This window comes from Petromyzon marinus, chromosome 54 (genome assembly GCF_048934315.1).
Source record: "Petromyzon marinus isolate PM22_M1 ecotype Great Lakes invasive population chromosome 54, UKy_Petmar_22M1.pri1.0, whole genome shotgun sequence".
In the NCBI taxonomy this organism is placed as follows: domain Eukaryota; kingdom Metazoa; phylum Chordata; class Hyperoartia; order Petromyzontiformes; family Petromyzontidae; genus Petromyzon; species Petromyzon marinus.
In genome coordinates, this window is record NC_133720.1 from 6117184 (window position 1) to 6141216 (window position 24033).

At 57.4% G+C, this 24033-nt stretch overlaps 1 protein-coding gene and 2 long non-coding RNA genes across 3 annotated transcripts in view; 1 reads left to right on the forward strand and 2 right to left on the reverse strand.

The window, feature by feature from the left end:
• LOC116954227 (guanine nucleotide-binding protein G(s) subunit alpha-like) overlaps positions 1-24033 on the forward strand; it is a 67470-nt gene that overhangs the window by 39390 nt on the left and 4047 nt on the right. Inside the window, exons 6-9 of the mRNA XM_032974787.2 lie at positions 12882-12936; positions 14669-14742; positions 16171-16229; positions 16707-16827. Coding sequence (XP_032830678.2) covers positions 12882-12936; positions 14669-14742; positions 16171-16229; positions 16707-16827 — 309 coding nt within the window. The remainder of the gene's footprint in view (positions 1-12881; positions 12937-14668; positions 14743-16170; positions 16230-16706; positions 16828-24033) is intronic.
• Positions 2042-2825, reverse strand: LOC142905435 (uncharacterized). Its single transcript, XR_012929611.1, has 3 exons — positions 2777-2825; positions 2630-2721; positions 2042-2106 (listed from the first exon to the last, which is right to left on the reverse strand). It is a non-coding gene; the product is annotated as an uncharacterized LOC142905435 (long non-coding RNA).
• On the reverse strand, positions 5716-6081 carry LOC142905434 (uncharacterized). Its single transcript, XR_012929610.1, has 3 exons — positions 6034-6081; positions 5869-5959; positions 5716-5759 (listed from the first exon to the last, which is right to left on the reverse strand). It is a non-coding gene; the product is annotated as an uncharacterized LOC142905434 (long non-coding RNA).

Consider the following 24033-nt stretch of genomic DNA (forward strand, 5'->3'; position numbering starts at 1 on the left):
CCGGTAAACCTGTCTCCCCCGGTAAACCTGTCTCTCCCCAGTAAACCTGTCTCTCCCCAGTAAACCTGTCTCCCCCGGTAAACCTGTCTCCCCCGGTAAACCTGTCTCCCCCAGTAAATCTGTCTCCCCCCAGTAAATCTGTCTCCCCCCAGTAAACCTGTCTCCCCCCAGTAAACCTGTCTCCCCCCAGTAAACCTGTCTCCCCCCACTAAACCTGTCTCCCCCCACTAATCCTGTCTCCCCCCACTAATCCTGTCTCCCCCCACTAAACCTGTCTCCCCCCACTAAACCTGTCTCCCCCCACTAAACCTGTCTCCCCCCAGTAAACCTGTCTCTCCCAGTAAACCTGTCTCCCCCCAGTAAACCTGTCTCCCCCAGTAAACCTGTCTCCCCCCAGTAAACCTGGTTCCCCCCAATAAACCTGTCTCCCCCCAATAAACCTGTCTCCCCCAGTAAACCTGTCTCCCCCAGTAAACCTGTCTCCCCCAGTAAACCTGTCTCCCCCCACTAAACCTGTCTCCCCCAGTAAACCTATCTCCCCAGTAAACCTGTCTCCCCCAGTAAACCTGTCTCCCCCAGTAAACCTGTCTCCCCCAGTAAACCTGTCTCCCCCAGTAAACCTGTCTCCCCCAGTAAACCTGTCTCCCCCAGTAAACCTGTCTCCCCCAGTAAACCTGTCTCCCCCAGTAAACCTGTCTCCCCCAGTAAACCTGTCTCCCCCAGTAAACCTGTCTCCCCCAGTAAACCTGTCTCCCCCAGTAAACCTGTCTCCCCCAGTAAACCTGTCTCCCCCAGTAAACCTGTCTCCCCCAGTAAACCTGTCTCCCCCAGTAAACCTGTCTCCCCCAGTAAACCTGTCTCCCCCAGTAAACCTGTCTCCCCCAGTAAACCTGTCTCCCCCAGTAAACCTGTCTCCCCCAGTAAACCTGTCTCCCCCAGTAAACCTGTCTCCCCCAGTAAACCTGTCTCCCAGTAAACCTGTCTCCCCCAGTAAACCTGTCTCCCCCAGTAAACCTGTCTCCCCCAGTAAACCTGTCTCCCCCAGTAAACCTGTCTCCCAGTAAACCTGTCTCCCCCAGTAAACCTGTCTCCCCCAGTAAACCTGTCTCCCCCAGTAAACCTGTCCCCCCCAGTAAACCTGTCTCCCCCAGTAAACCTGTCTCCCAGTAAACCTGTCTCCCCCAGTAAACCTGTCTCCACTCAGTAAACCTCTCTCATCCAGTAAACCTGTCTCCCCCAGTAAACCTGTCTCCCCCCCAGTAAACCTGTCTCCCCCAGTAAACCTGTCTCACCCAGTAAACCTGTCTCCCCCCAGTAAACCTGTCTCCCCCAGTAAACCTGTCTCCCCCAGTAAACCTGTCTCCCCCCAGTAAACCTGTCTCCCCCCAGTAAACCTGTCTCCCCCAGTAAACCTGTCTCCCCCTGTAAACCTGTCTCCCCCCATTAAACCTGTCTCCCCCCAGTAATCCTGTCTCCCCAGTAAACCTGTCTCCCCAGTAAACCTGTCTCCCCAGTAAACCTGTCTCCCCAGTAAACCTGTCTCCCCCCAGTAAACCTGTCTCCCCCGGTAAACCTGTCTCCCCCGGTAAACCTGTCTCCCCCGGTAAACCTGTCTCCCCCAGTAAACCTGTCTCCCCCAGTAAACCTGTCTCCCCCCAGTAAACCTGTCTCCCCCCAGTAAACCTGTCTCCCCCCAGTAAACCTGTCTCCCCCAGTAAACCTGTCTCCCCCCAGTAAACCTGTCTCCCCCCACTAATCCTGTCTCCCCCCACTAAAACTGTCTCCCCCCACTAAAACTGTCTCCCCCCAATAAACCTGTCTCCCCCCAATAAACCTGTCTCCCCCAGTAAACCTGTCTCCCCCAGTAAACCTGTCTCCCCCAGTAAACCTGTCTCCCCCAGTAAACCTGTCTCCCCCAGTAAACCTGTCTCCCCCCGTAAACCTGTCTCCCAGTAAACCTGTCTCTCCCAGTAAACCTGTCTCCCCCCAGTAAACCTGTCTCCCCCCAGTAAACCTGTCTCCCCCCAGTAAACCTGTCTCCCAGTAAACCTGTCTCCCCCCAGTAAACCTGTCTCCCCCCAGTAAACCTGTCTCCCCCCAGTAAACCTGTCTCCCAGTAAACCTGTCTCACCCAGTAAACCTGTCTCCCCAGTAAACCTGTCTCCCAGTAAACCTGTCTCCCAGTAAACCTGTCTCCCCCAGTAAACCTGCCTCCCCCCAGTAAACCTGCCTCCCCCCAGTAAACCTGTCTCCCCCAGTAAACCTGTCTCCCAGTAAACCTGTCTCCCCAGTAAACCTGTCTCCACTCAGTAAACCTGTCTCCCCCAGTAAACCTGTCTCCCAGTAAACCTGTCTCCCAGTAAACCTGTCTCCCCCAGTAAACCTGTCTCCCAGTAAACCTGTCTCCCAGTAAACCTGTCTCTCCCCAGTAAACCTGTCTCCCCCCAGTAAACCTGTCTCCCCCAGTAAACCTGTCTCCCCAGTAAACCTGTCTCCACTCAGTAAACCTGTCTCCCAGTAAACCTGTCTCCCAGTAAACCTGTCTCCCCCAGTAAACCTGTCTCCCCAGTAAACCTGTCTCCCCCAGTAAACCTGTCTCCCCCAGTAAACCTGTTTCCCCCCAGTAAACCTGTCTCCCCCCAGTAAACCTGTCTCCCCCAGTAAACCTGTCTCCCCCAGTAAACCTGTCTCCCCCAGTAAACCTGTCTCCCCCCAGTAAACCTGTCTCCCCCAGTAAACCTGTCTCCCCCCAGTAAACCTGTCTCCCCCAGTAAACCTGTCTCCCCCCAGTAAACCTGTCTCCCCCCAGTAAACCTGTCTCCCCCAGTAAACCTGTCTCCCCCCAGTAAACCTGTCTCCCCCCAGTAAACCTGTCTCCCCCAGTAAACCTGTCTCACCCAGTAAACCTGTCTCCCCCCAGTAAACCTGTCTCCCCCAGTAAACCTGTCTCCCCCCAGTAAACCTGTCTCCCCCCAGTAAACCTGTCTCCCCCCAGTAAACCTGTCTCCCCCAGTAAACCTGTCTCCCCCAGTAAACCTGTCTCCCCCCAGTAAACCTGTCTCCCCCCAGTAAACCTGTCTCCCCCAGTAAACCTGTCTCCCCCAGTAAACCTGTCTCCCAGTAAACCTGTCTCACCCAGTAAACCTGTCTCCCAGTAAACCTGTCTCCCCCAGTAAACCTGTCTCCCCCAGTAAACCTGTCTCCCCCAGTAAACCTGTCTCACCCAGTAAACCTGTCTCCCCCCAGTAAACCTGTCTCCCCCCAGTAAACCTGTCTCCCCCAGTAAACCTGTCTCACCCAGTAAACCTGTCTCCCCCCAGTAAACCTGTCTCCCCCAGTAAACCTGTCTCCCCCCAGTAAACCTGTCTCCCCCCAGTAAACCTGTCTCCCCCCAGTAAACCTGTCTCACCCAGTAAACCTGTCTCCCCCCAGTAAACCTGTCTCCCCCCAGTAAACCTGTCTCCCCCCAGTAAACCTGTCTCCCCCAGTAAACCTGTCTCCCCCAGTAAACCTGTCTCCCAGTAAACCTGTCTCACCCAGTAAACCTGTCTCCCAGTAAACCTGTCTCCCCCAGTAAACCTGTCTCCCCCAGTAAACCTGTCTCCCCAGTAAACCTGTCTCCCCCCAGTAAACCTGTCTCCCCCCAGTAAACCTGTCTCTCCCAGTAAACCTGTCTCCCAGTAAACCTGTCTCCCCCAGTAAACCTGTCTCCCCCAGTAAACCTGTCTCCCCCCAGTAAACCTGTCTCCCCCAGTAAACCTGTCTCCCCCAGTAAACCTGTCTCCCCCAGTAAACCTGTCTCCCCCCAGTAAACCTGTCTCTCCCAGTAAACCTGTCTCCCCCAGTAAACCTGTCTCCCCCCAGTAAACCTGTCTCCCCCAGTAAACCTGTCTCCCCCAGTAAACCTGTCTCCCCCCAGTAAACCTGTCTCCCCCAGTAAACCTGTCTCCCAGTAAACCTGTCTCCCCCCAGTAAACCTGTCTCCCCCCAGTAAACCTGTCTTACCCAGTAAACCTGTCTCCCAGTAAACCTGTCTCACCCAGTAAACCTGTCTCCCAGTAAACCTGTCTCACCCAGTAAACCTGTCTCACCCAGTAAACCTGTCTCCCCCAGTAAACCTGTCTCCCCCCAGTAAACCTGTCTCCCCCCAGTAAACCTGTCTCCCCCAGTAAACCTGTCTCCCCCCAGTAAACCTGTCTCCCCCAGTAAACCTGTCTCCCCAGTAAACCTGTCTCCCCAGTAAACCTGTCTCCCCCCAGTAAACCTGTCTCCCCCCAGTAAACCTGTCTCCCCCCAGTAAACCTGTCTCCCCCAGTAAACCTGTCTCCCCCCAGTAAACCTGTCTCCCCCAGTAAACCTGTCTCCCCAGTAAACCTGTCTCCCCCAGTCAACCTGTCTCCCCCCAGTAAACCTGTCTCCCCCAGTAAACCTGTCTCACCCAGTAAACCTGTCTCCCCAGTAAACCTGTCTCCCCCCAGTAAACCTGTCTCCCCCCAGTAAACCTGTCTCCCCCAGTAAACCTGTCTCACCCAGTAAACCTGTCTCACCCAGTAAACCTGTCTCCCCCAGTAAACCTGTCTCCCCCCAGTAAACCTGTCTCCCCCAGTAAACATGTCTCACCCAGTAAACCTGTCTCCCCAGTAAACCTGTCTCCCCCCAGTAAACCTGTCTCCCCCCAGTAAACCTGTCTCCCCCCAGTAAACCTGTCTCCCCCAGTAAACCTGTCTCCCCCCAGTAAACCTGTCTCCCCCAGTAAACCTGTCTCCCCAGTAAACCTGTCTCCCCCAGTCAACCTGTCTCCCCCCAGTAAACCTGTCTCCCCCAGTAAACCTGTCTCACCCAGTAAACCTGTCTCACCCAGTAAACCTGTCTCCCCAGTAAACCTGTCTCCCCCCAGTAAACCTGTCTCCCCCCAGTAAACCTGTCTCCCCAGTAAACCTGTCTCCCCCCAGTAAACCTGTCTCCCCCAGTAAACCTGTCTTACCCAGTAAACCTGTCTCCCCAGTAAACCTGTCTCCCCCCAGTAAACCTGTCTCACCCAGTAAACCTGTCTCCCCAGTAAACCTGTCTCCCCCCAGTAAACCTGTCTCCCCCCAGTCAACCTGTCTCCCCCCAGTAAACCTGTCTCCCCCCAGTAAACCTGTCTCCCCCCAGTAAACCAGTCTCCCCCAGTAAACCTGTCTCACCCAGTAAACCTGTCTCCCCAGTAAACCTGTCTCCCCCCAGTAAACCTGTCTCCCCCCAGTAAACCTGTCTCCCCCAGTAAACCTGTCTCACCCAGTAAACCTGTCTCACCCAGTAAACCTGTCTCCCCCAGTAAACCTGTCTCCCCCCAGTAAACCTGTCTCCCCCAGTAAACCTGTCTCACCCAGTAAACCTGTCTCCCCAGTAAACCTGTCTCCCCCCAGTAAACCTGTCTCCCCCCAGTAAACCTGTCTCCCCCCAGTAAACCTGTCTCCCCCAGTAAACCTGTCTCCCCCCAGTAAACCTGTCTCCCCCAGTAAACCTGTCTCTCCAGTAAACCTGTCTCCCCCAGTCAACCTGTCTCCCCCCAGTAAACCTGTCTCCCCCAGTAAACCTGTCTCACCCAGTAAACCTGTCTCCCCAGTAAACCTGTCTCCCCCCAGTAAACCTGTCTCCCCCCAGTAAACCTGTCTCCCCAGTAAACCTGTCTCCCCCAGTAAACCTGTCTCACCCAGTAAACCTGTCTCCCCAGTAAACCTGTCTCCCCCCAGTAAACCTGTCTCCCCCCAGTAAACCTGTCTCCCCCAGTAAACCTGTCTCACCCAGTAAACCTGTCTCACCCAGTAAACCTGTCTCCCCCAGTAAACCTGTCTCCCCCCAGTAAACCTGTCTCCCCCAGTAAACCTGTCTCCCCCCAGTAAACCTGTCTCCCCCAGTAAACCTGTCTCCCCCAGTAAACCTGTCTCCCCCAGTAAACCTGTCTCACCCAGTAAACCTGTCTCCCCCAGTAAACCTGTCTCCCCCAGTAAACCTGTCTCCCCCCAGTAAACCTGTCTCCCCCCAGTAAACCTGTCTCCCCCCAGTAAACCTGTCTCCCCCAGTAAACCTGTCTCCCCCCAGTAAACCTGTCTCCCCCAGTAAACCTGTCTCCCCCAGTAAACCTGTCTCCCCCAGTCAACCTGTCTCCCCCAGTAAACCTGTCTCCCCCAGTAAACCAGTCTGCCCGCCCGCAGAACGTTTAGGGCGCCGCGGGCCATAGGGAGGCTGCCGAGTCCCTGCGCCTTGCCTCACCATTGCACCGGTGTGTACTCATTGGTGTACTCACTCGTGTACGCATTGGCCCACTCACTGGTGTACGCCTTGTGGTGTGCTCGCTGGTGTGCTTACCGGTTTACTCGCTGATTGTGTGCGTGCACGCAATGGCGTGCTCATTGGTGTACGCGCTGGTGTGTGCTCACCGGTGTACGCCATCGTGTACGCATTGGTGTACGCATTGGTGTACTCACTGGATTACTCACTGGTTGGACGTGTGTACGCAATGGTGTGCTCATTGGCGTGCTCACTGGTTGGGCGTGTGTACTCACCGGTGTACGCACTGCTTTGGCTTGTGTGCACACGCACACTAGCGTGTACTTGCGGGCTGCGCGTACACACAGGTGTGCACGTGTCGGCCTACACGTGCGTGCGCGTACCGACGGTCGCTCTCAGGTGTGTACAACACACGCACGCGCACGCACGCGCGTGCGGGTATACGGACGTGCGCGTAGACGGGCGCCACATGCGTACGCGTACACGGGCGTGCAGGTACATGGACGTAATGCGTGTACACGGGCGCGTGCGTGCGTGTACACGGGCGCGTGCGTGCGCGTACATGGGCACGTGCGTGCGCGCGCACGGGTTTGCTCTGCGTGGTCGCCCGGTGTCCTCGGAGGCCGGGCCAGAGGAACCACAAACACTCGACTCGCCTGCGTGGCCGTTAAAATTCCAAACCGCTTCTTCTCCTTCAGCCCTACATGGGCCCAGATCCAAACAGCGGACACCTTTTAAGGGGGGCGGGGTGGGGATGGTGGTGGTCGTGGGGGGGGGGGAGGTTTATATTTTTCTTTTTGACAAAAGGAGGTTCTTGAATGACAGAGCAAGACGGACGAGTCTCGCGACGAGTCGATGTCGTCTCGTCAAGGTCAAGGAGACGAGGAGGAGGAGGAGGAGGTGGAGGAGGAGGAGGAGGTCCCCGGCTCTCGCCGTCGTCGTTGGGTCGCCGTCTTTCCACCGAGGACCCCCGCGCCCGTTGGCGACCCGTCGCCTCCTCGGCCCAAATAAAGCAGCAATGAGACGCAACGGCGCCCCCCCCCACCAATCCCCCCCCCCCCCCCCACCAATCTCCCCCACCACCACCAATCTCTCCCCTCCCCCCCACCTCCCCCGCATCCCTCCCGCCGCCACGCGTGCCGAGCGGCGGTGCTGGGGTCAGAACTCGGCTGATGATGCCGGGTCACTCCGAGAGGAGAGAGAGAAGAGCGAGAGGCGAGAGGGGGGGAGAGGGGAGGGAGAGGGAGAGGGGAGAGGGGGGGGAGAGGGGAGAGGGAGGGAGAGGGGAGAGGGAGGGAGAGGGGAGAGAAAGAGAGGAACAAAAAATATTTAAATTATTCCCTTCAACCACCGCCACGTCTTTTAAGCCCGCCTTCCAAATATGGTGGTGCGCCGTTTTGAATTGGGGTTTGGCGACCTGCAAGTCGTACAGTGCAGCCAGTAGTGATGGGGTTGGAAGCGTTGGGGGCCTGGGGGGGGGGCACCGGTGGGGGGGGGGGGGCGTTAACTGCCCCCCGCCACCCTACTCACCACACCCAGCACCACCAGCTCATGCCAGTGAGGGGGTGAACCTTGTTGTCGTGGAGGTTTTGGGGGGGCGCGGGGTGTTAAAGATCTGGAGGTTAGCGGTTAAGTGTCGGAGGTCGCTCCCGCGTTCGCTGGCAACTCGTGTGTTGTGGGGGGCGGACGGTGGTGTGGAGGCACCCCCCTCCGTGGCCGCGATGCGTCCTGCCAGGGCCGCTCGGCGCTCAGCAACGCCTGCCCGCCCGCCGCAGTCGGTGGGAGGGGAGTGAGAGGCAGAGGGGGTGAGGGAGAGGGGGGAGATTGAGGGGGAGAGAGAGAGCAGAGCAGAGCTATTTTTAGCACGTTTCCGCAGTGACAAGCCGCCAGTGAGCTGTGTAATGCATTCATAACCCAAAGGGACTACGCTAGTTTTGCCCCCACCCCCCACCCCTGTTTCCTTATTTCTCTGCCTCCCCTCTGTCTCGTTCAACTCGGTGTGTACACGTCTGTGCCACCGTGTTTGTCCGTCTCTGCGTGTCCGCCTGCAAACCGTCTCTCTCTCGCGCACACACGCGGAGACAGACAGACAGACCCCTCCTCCACTCTCCCTCCCAGTCTCCCCTCGTGTAGCCCACACAGGCCGTTTGGGGCAAGTGCTGTTAGCGAGCGCGCACACCTACGAAGGCCGGCACGACGCGCAAGTAGGGGTGGATGCGTGGCCATCGCCGTGCCCGGCTGCCTTTGTCTCCCCCTTTACGATGTTCGCACGCGCGCACCGCGCCGGGTACCGGTTCGACCGCGGAGTCGCGACAGGGGTAGGGCCCGGAACCAGTTCAGTCGAGATATTCGCCACTCACGTTGGCCATGGCCGAGGATTGAACTCAGGTTGCTGGTTGCCTAGCGTAGCGCGCCAGCCACTGCGCCGCCGCTCCCCTTGTACACGTCAATGGCACGCACATTCCCTGTTTCTGCCAGTGCCTCAGGGGCTGGGTTGGGGTCGCGCCCTCCGCGTGTGTCGGGGGTCGCGCCCTCCGCGTGGGTCGGGGGTCGCGCCCTCCGCGTGGGTCGGGGGTCGCGCCCTCCGCGTGTGTCGGGGGTCGCGCCCTCCGCGTGTGTCGGGGGTCGCGCCCTCCGCGTGTGTCGGGGGTCGCGCCCTCCGCGTGGGTCGGGGGTCACGCCCTCCGTCCGGCCATGGCAGGGCAGATTGCACCCAGCGGTTCCCGTCGCCCTGTTCGCCCGCCCGTCCGTCCGTTTAGCTTTCCTTTTATTTCGGTGAACGAGGTGAGAACCCGAGAGACGAGGAATGTCTCATTTGCTGCCCATTCCTTCCTTGTATCCATCTGCTTGCGTGTGTCTGTTTGGGGGAGTGGTACTGCAACTTCGATTCCCGAATATCTGAAGCTCCCATTTGCCTCCTCTAGATTGACAAAGCCTTAAAACCTAATACCTGGTGCGGGACATCTAAACTTGAGAACTGGGGCGACAAAAGCGGCCGCGGGTGGTGCTGGGCCACCCTCACCCCCATCGAGCACCGTGCCGGGCCTTCATAGGCGCTGCTCGTTAACAGCCCTTGCCCCAACATCCTGTTAATGCTATCCGAAAGGTGGTGGGGGGGATATTTCTCTTTTGTGAGTGTCCGTCTTCCTCTGTCCGGCTGTCCGTGCATCTGTCCGTTGGTTTGTGCCGTCAGCCGCTTGAGCAGCGGGCGGCCCCGGTGGCCCCGGTGGCCCCGGTGTCGTTTGCGGCGGATGAAATTGTGTGAACGGAGAGTAAACGGCGACGGCGGTGGTCGGCTTTCGTGAGCCGCTCCTCCCCCGGTCGTCCACTCGAATGGCCGGCACTTTTTCGCGACGCTCTCGCCGTCGGCGTGGCGCCAGTCCTTGTGCGAGGGGCGCCGTGTTGCACAAGCGAGCACAGCCGGCAGTAGTTATTATAAACTATTTAAACTAGAAACCATTTTTTTTTATTTTACCGGGTTAGGCCCCACTGAGCGATGTAGCTCTTATTTTCAGAAGCAACCTGGCCACCTCAAATGATAGCTCAACGAAGCGGCTTATCATCACGTGGAAATTTACAGCAGCCAAATGCTCTTCAACGCATGATGTTGATCCTCAACGTGGAGGGAAGACCACGGTGAGAGAGAGGTAGAGAGACGCGCAAACTCCAAATATAGAACAAGCGTCAGGGTCGCGATTGAATCCACAACCTCCTGTATACCGGGCGAGGTAGTTAACATCTCCTGGCCACCGTGATGATGAGGCGTCAGGGTCGCGATTGAACCCACAACCTCCTGTATACCGGGCGAGGTAGTTAACATCTCCTGCCCCAACCCCCAGCAGTAAGGTAAAGTTACAAATTTGAACCGAGACGCCAGCGCAACGATGGGCCCCCCCCCCCCACTCTCTTTAATAACGTCAGTTCGCAAAGCGGACACGGCGCCGTGGTATTTTTCACGGTTAACGCGCGCAGTATTGACCAGGGTGGCCTGCCGGGTTGTGAATCGTGCGTGAAGCGCGCGCCCCTCCTGGGCTGCGCCGACAAGGCGGGCGGTTTAGCGTGCCGCTGACGAGCCGCCGATGCGACGGAAAGATTTTTTTTTTTGGAATCGTCGTTGCCAAATCGCAGGCCCCGAGATGTGAAGTGGTTCGGCAAACAAACGGCGCTATTGAAGGTGAAATAGATACGGGCGCAACGCGTTCATTTAATTGAGCTGGGTTACTACGCGGGAACTTTTGGCCGGGGGAAAGAGTCGACGGGGAGAGAATTCCAAAGTGGACACGGTGCCAGGGAAGAAGCAGAAAGAGAAGCGTTGTGACCTCCTGTAGTGTGGCGAGTTGCGTGAGCGGGTGGGTGGGGGTGAGTGTTTGAATAATTGGTGAGTGGATGAGTGAATCGGTAAGTGGTGAGTGCTGTGGTGATTGAGTGTGTGAATAAGTGGTGAGTGGATGAGTGAATCGGTAAGTGGTGAGTGCTTTGGTGATTGAGTGTGTGGATGAGTGAATCGGTAAGTGGTGAGTGCTTTGGTGATTGAGTGTGTGAATAAGTGGTGAGTGGATGAGTGAAGGAGTAAGTGGTGAGTGCCTGAGTGAATAAGTGGTGAGTGAATCAGTAAGTGGTGAGTGCGTGAGTGAATAAGTGGTGAGTGGATGAGTGAATCGGTAAGTGCGTGAGTGCCTGAGTGAGTGTGTGAATGGGTGAGTGAGTGTTTTGACGCCCAGGGTGGTGGGGGTTGAGCGCATTGTGGATGAGATGAAGGAATGTCTGATGGACACTTCCCCCACACACTGTTGGAGGGAACGTCACGGGAACAGTAACCATGGTAGTAGTAATACGAGAGTGATACGGAGGTGACGGACTGGCAGATTTGCAAAGCCAACCGGTGGTTATTATTGCTGTTGTTCCTGCTGTTGAATCGGTGTCATGTTAAACTTGGGGAGCTGTGCAAGACCCCTCGGAGTAGAGGGAAAGGGGAGAGTGCGTGGGGGAGAGTTGAGTGAGATGAGAGGGGAGAGTGGAGTGAGATGAGAGGGGAGTGCGTGGGGGAAGAGTGCAGTGAGGATCCATGGAGAGGCTGGATGTTCGATTTCCCAGTGCGGTAGTTATAGTACGGAAGCATTTTTCTTCAATCCCCCGCTTCGCCCCCTCCCAACGCCCCCCCCCCTACTCCCACCGGCCACTGTCCATCCAGCACCACAGTCGCATGGCTGGCCAGTGTGGAAGAGCAGGCCAGATGTTACGTGGAGGATCTTTCCAGAGGACTTGAGAGGGTCCTTCTGCCAGCGGTGGAGTGAACAAGCCGTTGCAGGGCTGCACCTTTGCCTTTTAAGAAAACCTCAAGAGGGAACTACAACTTGGTCCTACCTGGCCCCTCCCCCCCTCAACTCCTCACCCCCCCCCAACGCCTCGCCTCCCCCCCACCCAACTCCTCACCCCCAACACCCCCCCTCAAATAATGCCCCACACCCCTACCCACCGTCCCCCCCCCCCCGTAGCCCCCCCCCCCCCACGCTCTGTTAATGATTGATGTGTGATGCTGTAGGCGTCGCCGCGGCAACCGAGCGGTTGATACGGTGACGCCGAGCGGGTGGGCGTGCTTGGGGTAGCCCTCGGCAACGGGGGTGATGGGTGGGGCGGTGGGGGGGGGGCGGTTGTGCCGATGGGGCCCCTGCCTTTGTTTACGGATGTTTCGACTTTTCCGCGTGCCCTCTGTTTTCATCTCTCCTCCTCCTTCTCCTCCTTCTCCTCCTCCTCCTTCTTCTCCTCCTTCTCCTCCTTCTCCTCCTTCTCTCCTCTCTCTCCCTCTCTCCCCCGGCCCTCTCGTCGTCGGCGGCGGCGGCGTCGCGCGAGCGGGAACGTGCGTTCGCGGCGGACGAGCAAACACGGTGGTACCCGCTCCGGCGCCCGTGTTTGCCGCGCGAGCGTTGCCATGGCGATTGTTTTGCTGTAGGTACAGTACCACGCTGTCGCCCCCCCCCCCCCCCGCGCGCCCTCCCCCCTCCCGACCGCACCTGTGCAGGTGTAGGTTCGGTGGTGGGGGGAGGCGGGCGGCGCCCCGCGCAGGCGCCAGAAGTGCAGGAGGTGGTGGAAGGGGAGTGCAGGGTGGTGAAGGGTGGTGAAAGGGGAGTGCAGGGTGGTGAAGGGTGGTGAAAGGGGAGTGCAGGGTAGTGAAGGGTGGTGAAGGGGGAGTGCAGGGTGGTGAAGGGTGGTGAAAGGGGAGTGCAGGGTGGTGAAGGGTGGTGAAAGGGGAGTGCAGGGTGGTGAAGGGTGGTGAAAGGGGAGTGCAGGGTGGTGAAGGGTGGTGAAAGGGGAGTGCAGGGTGGTGAAGGGTGGTGAAAGGGGAGTGCAGGGTGGTGAAGGGGGAGTGCAGGGTGGTGAAGGGTGGTGAAAGGGGAGTGCAGAGTGGTGAAGGGTGGTGAAAGGGAGTGCAGGGTTAATGCAGGGAGGTGCAGGAGGTGGTGAAGGGGAGTGCAGGGAGGTGCAGGAGGTGGTGAAGGGGAGTGCAGGAGGTGGTGAAGGGGAGTGCAGGGTTAATGCAGGGAGGTGCAGGAGGGTGCTGTGGGAGCTGGGTGGTTGACGTTGCCTGCGTTTTGCTTTCTGCCTTTCAGCTTCCTGGACAGAATAGACGTCATCAGTCAGAGCAACTACTCACCCACCGACCAGGTGAGGCCACAGCCTCCACCACCACACTCCGCTCACCCCCTCGCGCTCGGCCTGCTCACCCTCACCCAACGAGTACTCGGCAAACCCACGTGTCGCCAACACTCGCCCAATCCGTACTCACCGGCACTCGCCCACGCTCACCCAAATCGCCCACTTGCCCGGGGCCATTGCTCACCCAACTCACGCTAACCCAACTTGTACTCATCCAATCCCCACACTCACCCCTCCCACGCTCACCTAACCAACACTCGCCAATCCCCACACTCACCCCTCCCACGCTCACCTAACCAACACTCGCCAATCCCCACGCTCACCCCTCCCACGCTCACCTAACCAACACTCGCCAATCCCCACGCTCACCCCTCCCACGCTCACCTAACCAACGCTCACCAACCCCACGTGCACCCCACCCAGTCCGTGCCCAAGGGGTGTTTGATACGAGGCCATTGTTGAGTTGGGTGGTGAGCAGGGGGGCGGGGGTGGGGGTAGTGGAGGGGAGGTGTGTGTGTGGGGGGGGGGGATCTGTGGAGGATAGTGGTGTGTGTGTGTGGGGGGTGTTTTGGTTAATGCGCGTTGGTTAGTATCGGTTGTGTGTCGGCTAGTTATCGGCGGTGATTCGATTCGTGTAATCGCAGTGCGCGTTCGTTTGTACGAGTAGTGGCCTTTGGGGGCGAGTGTATTGGCAGGTCATTGTATTGGTACTTTGTGTTGTTGGCCGGTGCGTGCGAGCGTGCGTGCGTGCGGCCTGGGAGAGCGGGCGGGTGTGTTTGTAGCCGCACGAGCGACGCCTGCTGAAGTTGAGACGCACACGCGCGTTCAGTGGCGCGCGTCACGTGCGCACGCCCGCTCCCTCGCACGCCCGCCCGCCCGTGTTTATATACAAACCCGCGGGTATATCATCATCATCATCATCGCTGTCGGTGCCGTGCCTGGTGGCGCCAGCGTGATCCCACCTGGAGCTCGTTCCGTCGGGGCTGTGGAGGGGAAGGGAGGGTTGGGGGTGGTGGGGGAAGGTGGTGGTGGGTGGTGGGGTGGGGGGGGGGGCTGGTGGGGGGACGCTGGTGCTCGCTGGCCCCTCCCTGGTACCGTCGGCACGGCGCTCGGTGTTAGTCCGAGCGCCGTGTCGGCGGTGAAGACGGGGGACACGCACGGCGCGGACGAGCGGTGCCGGTGCCGCCGTGTGCGGTTGTGCGTTTGCATGTTGTTGTAGGTATACGTGTGTGTGCGTGCATGCTGTAGCGTGTCTGTGCGAGGGAGTGGATATATTGGTGTTTGTGTGTGCGCGCGCGCGTTGTGTTGTATATGTGGGTGTGCGAGTGTGTGTATGCGTGTACTTAGGAGTGTACGTGCGTGCCGCTGTGCGCATGTTTGTGTATGTGGTTGCATGCGTGCGCACGTGTGGGGTGGGGAGCGGTCGAGTATCCATCGGCGTGCTGCGCTACGAACCTGGTTGCTCGAGTTCGATTCCAGCTCGTGGCCAAAACCGGTGACGAATATCTCAACCCGCCCTGGGCCTCCCCTAGGTCGACTCGGCCTTAAAGCGAGTACCCAGTGCATTGTGTAAACATTAGCACCGGGTCGATAAAGGTGGCCGTGCGTGGTGCTGGCCACCCACTCCCTCGTGTGCCGTGCCGGCCTTCACAGGTGCTGCTCGCCGACAGCACTTGCCCCAACAGGCTGTTGAAGGACACCCGGGGGGGATCTTTTTCTTCGTGTGTGTGTGTGAGTACAGGATCTACTGCGGTGCCGAGTTCTCACATCGGGGATTTACGAGACGAGGTTCCAGGTGGACAAGGTGAACTTCCAGTGAGTACGAGCGCAGGCGGCACCGGAGACACTCACGGTTGGGAACGGGGGGAGGGGGCCGGAGGGGGGGGGGTGGGGGGGCTTTGGAGGTAGCAGGGCAGGCGAGGGGGGGGCAATCGCCCCTATTCCCCCGAAAATTGTTTTCGATACTTACCATTGAAAATATATCGAACGTCCTATTTAAAACGACCCCAACACCCAAGCGTGCCTTCTTCTGGGAAGTTTCTAGATCCATGTCTGGTTAAGGCCCACCACTGCTGTTTTGGGTGCTTCCTTCAGGTGTGCGTGCGTGCATCCGTGTGCATGCGTGCTTAACCGTGTGCGTGTGTGCGGGGAGCAGAAGCGAAGTGGTTGTCACAGTAGAGGAAGCACAGGTGATGCATCTGCCAGCCATCTCAGTCAGTCAAACCCATGGCACCTGGTTCTTTCCCGTGACTTCCTGCCAGCAGCGAGCCTTCGTCATTCCATGTGGCCTCAGTGTGCACCTAGCCTGGCACAAACACTGCGGTGACGTCACCGCCAGTCGGTGGCGAAAGGTGGCTGCTGTTTTTGTGCGTGTGTGGGGAGCGGTGGTGGTCGCGGTTCACTGAGAACATGGCGACCCGGGTTCGATTCCCACTCACTGCTAGTACAGATTATCTGAACCAGTCATGGGCCTTCCCAAGGTCGACTCGGCCTCAAATAAGTACTTGGTGCGATGTGTTAACATCGGTACTCTGGAGACAAAGGTGGCCGGGCATGGTGGTGGCCACCCACCACCCCCCGTCGTGCGTCGTGCCGACCTTCATGGGTGCTCGCTCTAACAACACTTGCCCCAACAATCTGTTAAGGTTATGCGGGACAATTAATCTTTGTTTGTGTGACCGTGTGTACGTGTGTGAGCATGCATGTGTGACCTCGTGAGCGGTGGTGTAGCGGTTAGTGCGCTGTGCTACGAAACCGGCTACCCAAGTTCGATTTCTGCTCACGGCCAACACAGTGACGATTATCGTGCACCAGTCCTGGGCCTCCCCTAGGTTGATTCAGCCTCATGAGGATCTGGTTACGGTGTGTAAACATCGCCATTGGGGAGACAAAGGCGGCCGGGCGTGGTGCTGACCACCCATCCACCCCTCGTGTGCCGTGCCGGGCTTGATAGGTGCTACTCGCTAACAGCACTCGCCCCAACAGTCTGTCAAGGCTATACGGGGAATCTTTGTCTTTGTGTTTTTTTCCTATTTTTGGAAGTCGTCTCAATTGGTCAACCCATGGCACATGGGTCTGTCCCGTGACCTGCTGCCAGCAGCGAGCGCCGTGGTGACATCGCTGCAACTTAGCGGCGAACGGCGGTTGTTGTGTGTGTCAGTTGTAGTGATATGTGTGTGCGCGCGTGACAGCGTGTGTGTAACCGTGTGTCTGTCTGCCCCCCCCCCCCCCCCCTGTCTGCAGCATGTTCGACGTGGGTGGACAGAGGGACGAGAGGAGGAAGTGGATCCAGTGCTTCAACGGTACGCACGGACGGGGTGGGGGGGGCGACGAGCCGAACCGAGGTCGCGCGGGGGTCTAGACGGAGCGTGTGTGTGAGGAGCGGTAGTGCAACGGTCAGCGCGCTTACGCTACGATCCCAGCTACCCGAGTTTAATTCCCGCTCACGGCCAACAGCAGTGACGATTATCTGAACCGGTGCTGGGTCTCCCCCTAGGTCGACTCAGCCTCAAATGAGTACCTGGTGCGGTGTGTAGTAAACATCGCCACCGGGGGAGACAGAGGCGGCCGAGAGTGGTTGCTGGCCACCCACCCCCTCGTGTGCCGTGCCGGCCTTCATAGGTGCTGCTCGCTAACAGCACTTGCTCCAGCAGTCTGTTGCGGGCTACATGGGGGGGGAGGGGGACGGGTGGATCTTTGTTGTTGTTGTTATTTCGTGCTTTTTGTGGCGCGCATGACCACGTGTGTCTGTGCTTGCGCCCGTGTCGGCCCCATTGCAGACGTGACGGCCATCATCTTCGTGGTGTCGAGCAGCAGCTACAACATGGTGCTGCGAGAAGACCCGTCACAGAACCGGCTGAGGGAGTCCCTGGAGCTCTTCAAGAGCATCTGGATAAACAGGTGCCCCCCCCCCCCCCCCCCCCCCCAGCTCACACCACACACAAACACACAGGGATCCCCCGTGTAGCCTCAACAGACTGTTGGGGCAAGTGGCGTTAGCGAGCACTTCTGAAGGCCGGAACGGCACACGAGAGGGTTGGTGGCCAACACCACGCCCGGCCGCCTTTGTCTCCCCAGTGGCGATGACTTTACACACCGCACCAGGTACTCATTTGTGGCTGAGTCGACCTAGGGGAGGCCCCGGACCGGTTCAGATAACCGTCACCGGTGTCGGCCGTGAGCGTGAATCGGGTCGCCGGGTTTGTAGCGCAGCGCGCCAACCCGCTACACGACCGCACAAAGACCACACAGCCCCCGTGTGGCCTACAGAGGCTGTCGAGACAAGAACGGCGTGTGCGAGAGAGGGTGGGTGGCCAGCACCGCGCCCGGCCACCTTTGTTTCCCCCGTACCGGTACTCGCCTAAGGGTTGAGTTGATACACGGGAGGTCTCGGGACCGGATTATATATTGGTCACTGACGTTGGCTGCGAGCGGGAATCGAGCTCAGGTCGCCGGGTTCTTAGCGCGGCGCGTTCACCGCTGTGCACACCGCTCCCCGCATATGGACTTACACGCAGGTAAACGCAGGTGCGCCCACATACGTGGACGTACATGCACGTACACACACGTACGCAGAAGTTGCTGTTACGTGGCAGTGACGGCGGTTGTGCCAGGCTAGGGTGAAGCCATATGAAGTGTCACTGCTGACAGGAGGTTACGGACGGACCCAGGCCTTAAACACATTCGTCAACACTTTGTCCTTAAAAGGGAAAATGTACAATAGGCGACGTTTTGGACAACAGCCCTTATTCAAGAGCACATGCAGGCATCACAATGAGTGGCGCACAGGTGCAGCATCTGCCAGTCATCTCGGTCGGTCATCCCATAGAACCCCTGCGTCTGGCCCTCTGACCTCCTGCCGGCAGAGAGAGAGAGCCTCGTACAATTCGCGCGGCTTCGAAACGCACCTAGCCTGGCACGAGCGCCAGGACGACATCGTTGCCACTCGCCGGTGAACGCCGTTGGTTTTTTGTTGCGTGAGCAGCTTCGAAGACCGGCTGCTGTGTGTGCGTGTGTTGTGTGTTAGCGCGTGTTGTGTGTTAGCGTGTGTTGTGTGTTAGCGCGTGTTGCGTGTGCGCGTGCATGTGCGCGTGCATGTACTGCCGACGATGACCTTGCGGGTCATAACCACGCATGGTGGTGGTGTGCGTCTGCCGAGATGTTAACTCTCTCGCCTGGTACGCAGGAGGGTCGGGGGTTTGATCCCGACCCTGACGCCTGCTGTATATTTGGAGTTTGCGGTGTCTATCTCCCTGTGGTGGCGTGGAGTTTTCTCCGCGTCCTCCGGTTTTTCCCCTCCACATTTAGAATCAAAATCACGCGCTCGGGAGTATTTGACCGCTGCAATATTTTGCACGCGAGGATAAGCCACTTCCGTTGAGCTGTCGTTCGTGAGAGACAGGTCGCTTCTGAAAGGGAGCTACATAGCTCGGTGGGGCCTTACCTTATGAAAATAAACATAGTTTACTTGAATTTAAAATGAACATGGTTTAGTTGAGTTTAAAATAAACATAGTTTAGTTGAGTTTAAAATAAACATAGTTTAGTTTAGTCCGCTCCCACCTGAGCCGGTGGGGGTGGTGTGGAGGTCGGGGCTGCGGAACGGCCGCCCACGGGGGTCCCCACTTGGCCACCCGCGCCGCCGCTCGCGCCGTCCCGGCGGAACGAGAGAGCCGAGCGGCAGTGGTTGGTGGTTGTTCGGCCTTGGTGGGGGGGCGGGGGGGGCCGCAGTTCCACGGGTGCAGCCGACGGCGAAGCCCGTTAACGAGCCTTAATTGCCCCGGTAATGGTGGGTCCTAATTAAGCGGCAGGGGAGAAGAGGCTGCCGCCGGCCCCTCCTGTCCCCCCGCCGGCCGCCCGCTCGCCCACCCGCCCCCACCACCCCCCCCGGGCGTCTGCGGGCGCTAAAATTACCGCTCCCTTTGCGTCGGCGTGGAGCCGCGCCCGGGCAGCGAGCGCCGTCGCCATGCCGACGTTTCACAACGCCAGGTTAATTGCGCACTTAACGACGTAATTTGCGTTTTGGAGAGGAGACCGGCGGAGCGCTGGGTTCCGCAGGTATTCCGCTCTCCGGGTTTTTTTTTTTTGCCGTGTTTCGTCGGGCGCGATGACGTCCGAGAGAGTTTCGGCTGCAAGGGGGTGGGGGGGGGGGCGGCGGCTGGTCGCTGAAGAAACTTGCCCGGTCGCGACGTGTGGTAGCCGTACTAGCGAGATGTTAGCTCCCTCACCTGGTAGACGGGAGGTCGTGGATTCAATTTCCGGTACCCTGACGCCTGTTGTATATTTGGAGTTTGCTTGTTCGCTCTTCCGTCTCCCCGTGGTCGCGTGGATTTTTCTCCGGGTCCTCCGGTTTTTCTCTCCAACGTATTTGGCTGCTGTCAATTTTGACGTGATGATGAGCCGCTTCGTTGGGCTACCATATCACTTGTGGCCAGGTCACTTCTGAAAAAGAGCTACATAGCTCGGTGGACCTTACCTGGTAAAGTAATAAATAGTTAATGGTGCAGCAAAGCATAAAAACAATAGAATGCAAATGCAAAACACACTGCGGGGAAGTTGAATGAGCGATTGGAGTTTTGCTTGCATTGAAAAAATGCACTCCCATAAGGCAATGCGGCCGATGGGATGTGTTCAAATGCTTTTTTGCGGCTAGGCAAAGTGGCAAGAAAGAAGGCATATCGTTATTTGGTTACTTATTTTCTCAACAACAACGCTTGATAGAATAACCATAATATTAATAATAATGTTGAGTCTTGTGTAGCTTAGTAGTTCACGTTAGTTGCATCTCTCACAGCCGCCGAGGAAGCTAACAGCCAAGCCAGGTGGTGAGCAGCCGGCGCTACCGACAGTTGCCCAAGCTCTGCAGTCCTCTGTTTATCGGTGTGTTTCCAGCTACGTGAATGGGTGTCTATACATCAATGGCTATTGTGGATCACAAAGTTACGGGAGATAAATAATTCAACCAATTTGCCCTTTCCACCTCTGCGGAAGCGTTGCGGTGTGCGAACAGGAACCGTTGCCAGAAGCTCCGGCGCGCACCTGTTGCGCGGTGCGGCGTGCCGTCGTGTAGCGGCACGTTGCCACCACTCGGTACTGTCGGGGGGGGGGGGGGGCGGGCGGGGGTGAGGGGGGAGGAAGAATGAAACCGCGGCCCGGTGGCCGCGGTTTCACCGCTTGGTGTAAAGGTTCGCGGTTCTAATCGAGCGGCCGCCCTGGTTACCGCTGCGGTTGCGTTCGCCGAATGTAACGCGACTGCAGCGGCGGCCGCCGACTGCTTCGCTCACGGTGGACGTTAAAGATCCCTCCGAGGGTAGGACGTTGTGCACGTTCGAATTAATGCACGTTTGTGGATTATACACGCATAGCAGCAGTCATCGCTAACCCCCCACCCCCTCCTGGCAGCGAACTCATGCAAACGAGATGCACCTCCGATTTGCACGGTTGGCTACATACAGTATGAAAGAAGTTCAACACAAATTGTGTTCCCCACTGTGCCAACTCTGCGCTTTAGCCTCCCAACGCTCCGCACGTTGTTGCGAGCGTCGCTCCTCTGCCCTCCTTTGTTGCTGGAGGCGTACAACTCCCCAGCAGCATCCTTCACGAACCTCCTCTACAGAAGCTGATCTTGACACTGCTGGTACCAGTCATCGGCAAGTGCAATCGGCTCCACATCCTCTTGTACCGCATCAGTCCATCTCGTCTCTAGCCGGTGCCGTGCCCGTTTAGCTCCATCTATCCGGCCGAACAGCTATCTCATATATACACACACTCATTCACTCCCTCACCATCTCACTCACTCATTCACCCATTCAATCACCCATTCAATCATTCACTCGATCACTAATTCGCTTGCTCCTGCGAATAAGTCTCGTCCCTGGCCTTCCCGGCTTCTCGCATCGCTCCATGGAAATCCGCTTGGAAGCGCTCTGCTGCCGGCGTGAGATCGGAAGAGACACCAGGGGGCGCCCAAGATGCACGTGCAGTGCCGGTGCCCGACTCCCGAAAGCTGCGAGCGCTGGGGTGGGGTGCTGTGGGTTGGGTGGTGCCCACTTTAAACCACTTCCATATACAGAGTTGATCGTCGATTCTCCGGCTTTCAACATTGTCCGGCGGTCCCGGGCCGATCTGGCAAAACCGCTCCAAGGGCTGTAACCAGGCTGGCGATCGGCAGCACCGTGTGCGTGACAAATGGGTAGCTACGCTTGATTTCGGTGTTAAATATCACATAGGGTACATTATACACTACATACATACAACTTAAGCAATTCAAATACAGCAGGTGTGTACATTGCCCCACGCAGAGTCTTCGAGATTGGAGTGGTTAAGTAGGGTACAGTAAATATGGTAACGTTTTAAAAGGCTATGATATTTTTGTTGTTGTTGTAAATTTATGCGAATTTCATATAGTAAACATTGCAAAATTTGACAAAACCTACAAACATAATGTCATGCAAGAATGTGCAAAAATAAGCTATTTTAAATAATAATTCGTGATTATCCGACGTTTTTGAAAGTTCCGTCCCGCACCCTCCCCTTCCCGAAGCCACCGGATATTCGATTATCTACTGTTTAGAGGCTGGCTGCCCATAGCGCCCATCTACCTGTGTGTGTGGATCTGGTGTGGTGTGTGGGGAGCGGTAGTGTAGCGGTTAGCGTGCCACGCTACGAACCCGGCGACCCGAGTTGCGATTCCCGCTCGCGGCCGACATCGCTGACGATTATCTGAACCATTCCTGTGCCTCCTCTGTCGACTCGGCCTCAAATGAGTACCTGGTGCGGTGTGTGAAACATCGCTACTGGGGAGACAAAGGCGGCTGGGCGTGGTGCTGGCCAACCCGCCCCCTCCTGCATTGTGCTGGCCTTCATAGGTGCTACTCGTGAAAAGCATGTGCCCCAAACACCCTGTGTAGGCGGCGATCTTTGCCTTATATATAGTGGGGAGCGGTAGAGTAAAGGTGAGCGTACGACTAAATAACAGTGGCGATTATCTGAACCACTCCTGAGGGCTCCCCCTTAGGTGAACTTAAATGATTCCCTGGTGCGGTGCATGAATGTCAGCCCTGGCCGGGTATGGTGTGTGGTGCCATCATAATTGTTTGCCAACAGCACTTGACATAACGATGCACTACAGGGGGGGACCTGTGTGTGTGTATGGGTTTGCCTCGCTTCATGCGGTAGATATGAACCAACAAGATCCCTCAGATCCTCCGGTTCCGGTCTTTTAGTCATCACAAGGGCCAGGACCAAAACTCACGGAGACCGCGGCCTTCAGTGTGCTTGGACCAGCCTGCCAAGGGATCTCGGCTTCGAAATCATTAGGCGGTTTAAAGTTAAATCGAAAAACTCGCCTTTTAAAACTTGCTTTTACGTAAGGTTCTTTCATAGTGTAATTTTTTTAATATGCCTTCGATAGTAATTTATTATAATGCAGTTTTGTTTTGTATGGAATTTGCTTTAATTCTTCTTGTAATTTAGTGCATTAACAATGTTTTTTTAATCTGAATGGCATCCCTTGCATGCAATAGTGCTATAGAAATAAAGACTTGATTGATTGATGGTTTCCAAATAAAAGGGCGCTCAAAGCGAAACTGCACGACACAGCTGGCCCGCCCAGTAGTAGCGCGTACGGTACACGCGCGCACACGCGCAACGTCCGACCGCATCGCCGCATCTGAGCGAATTCAAACCGCATCCAGCATATTTTGGGTAGCAGTAGGTTAGCCCGCACGCGCACAGCGCCGAATCGCACTCGCCGAAACCCGCATAAAGCGAGGGAAACCCGGACACTTGTTTTTTTGCGGGTGGGGCGGCGGAGGTGGGGGGGAGTGGTGGCGCAGCGGTTAGCGTGCCCGCGCTCCCAACCCCGCGTCGAGAACGAGGGAAACCCGTGCACGCACTGCGCCCCCTGCTGCGTGAAGGAAGAAATGGCCACTTGAAGGGGTATTCTTTTGGTGTTGTCCGCGGGGGAAGTCAAACACGTTATTTATTGCCCAAATGCTCATCTTCTGTGTGCACAAACGGGCATGTTCACGCACACACACACATGCGTGTGTACACTCGCGCGCACGTGCGTGTGTGTGGGGAGCTGTAGGCTGCGAACCCGGCGACCCGGGTTCGATTCCTGCTCACGGCTAACACCGGTGACGATTATCGGAACCGGTCCTTAGGTCGACTCAGCCTGCTATGAGTACCTGGTGCGGTGTGTAGTAAACATCGCCACTGGGGAGACAAAGGCGGCCGGCCGTCGTGCTGGCCACCCACCCCCTCGTGTGTTGTTCTGGCCTTCATAGGTGCTCGCTAACAGCACTTGCCCCAACAGTCTGTTACAGTCTATACGGGGGATCTTTGTGTACACGCATCACCCACGCGCCCCGCCACGCAGCTTTGTGATTTTCTCACGACGGTCAAACCGACAGTTTTACATCTCGTAGCTGACATTTTTTTTGCGTGTTTCTGTAGCCAAATAAATTGCAGAAGCAAATTGAATGGCGGTGCGGTTTCTTCGCGTGCAGTCGTTGGTGACCGGGGGGGGCTGAGATCATCAACTCGCTACGCCCGAGAAGATCCGCTTTAATCTTTTTTGTCACATGCGGTGGCTGCAACTCTGCCCTGGATTGGAACTCGGCAACTTGAGCCATTCTGGCCCCGCACCTCTGAACGGCTGGCTCGTACACGTCGACATTTTTGCGTGCGCGCACTGTTAATCCCCCCCCCACCCTCGCCCCTACGAACCCCGGTGACACGAGTTCGATTCCTGCTCGTGGCCAAACAAACATCGGTGACGAACATCTGAACCAGTCGTTGGGCACGCGCTCCCCCCCCCCCCCCCCCCCCCTTATGTCGATTCGGCCTTAAATGAATGCCTGCTGCGGTGGTGTGAAAGCATCGGCGCTGGGGAGATGAAGGTGGCCGGGTGAGGTGCTAGACACACCCCCCCACCTCTGCGCGGTGCCGTGTCGGCCTTCATAGGTGGTTGCTGTCAGCGTTTGCTACCAACTTGTATGTAAAAAGCTAGTGTGTGATAGTGATTGATAATACTCAAAAAGTTCCCCCGTGTAGCCTGAACAGTCTGTTAAGGCAATACAGGGGATCTTCGTCTTTGATAGTA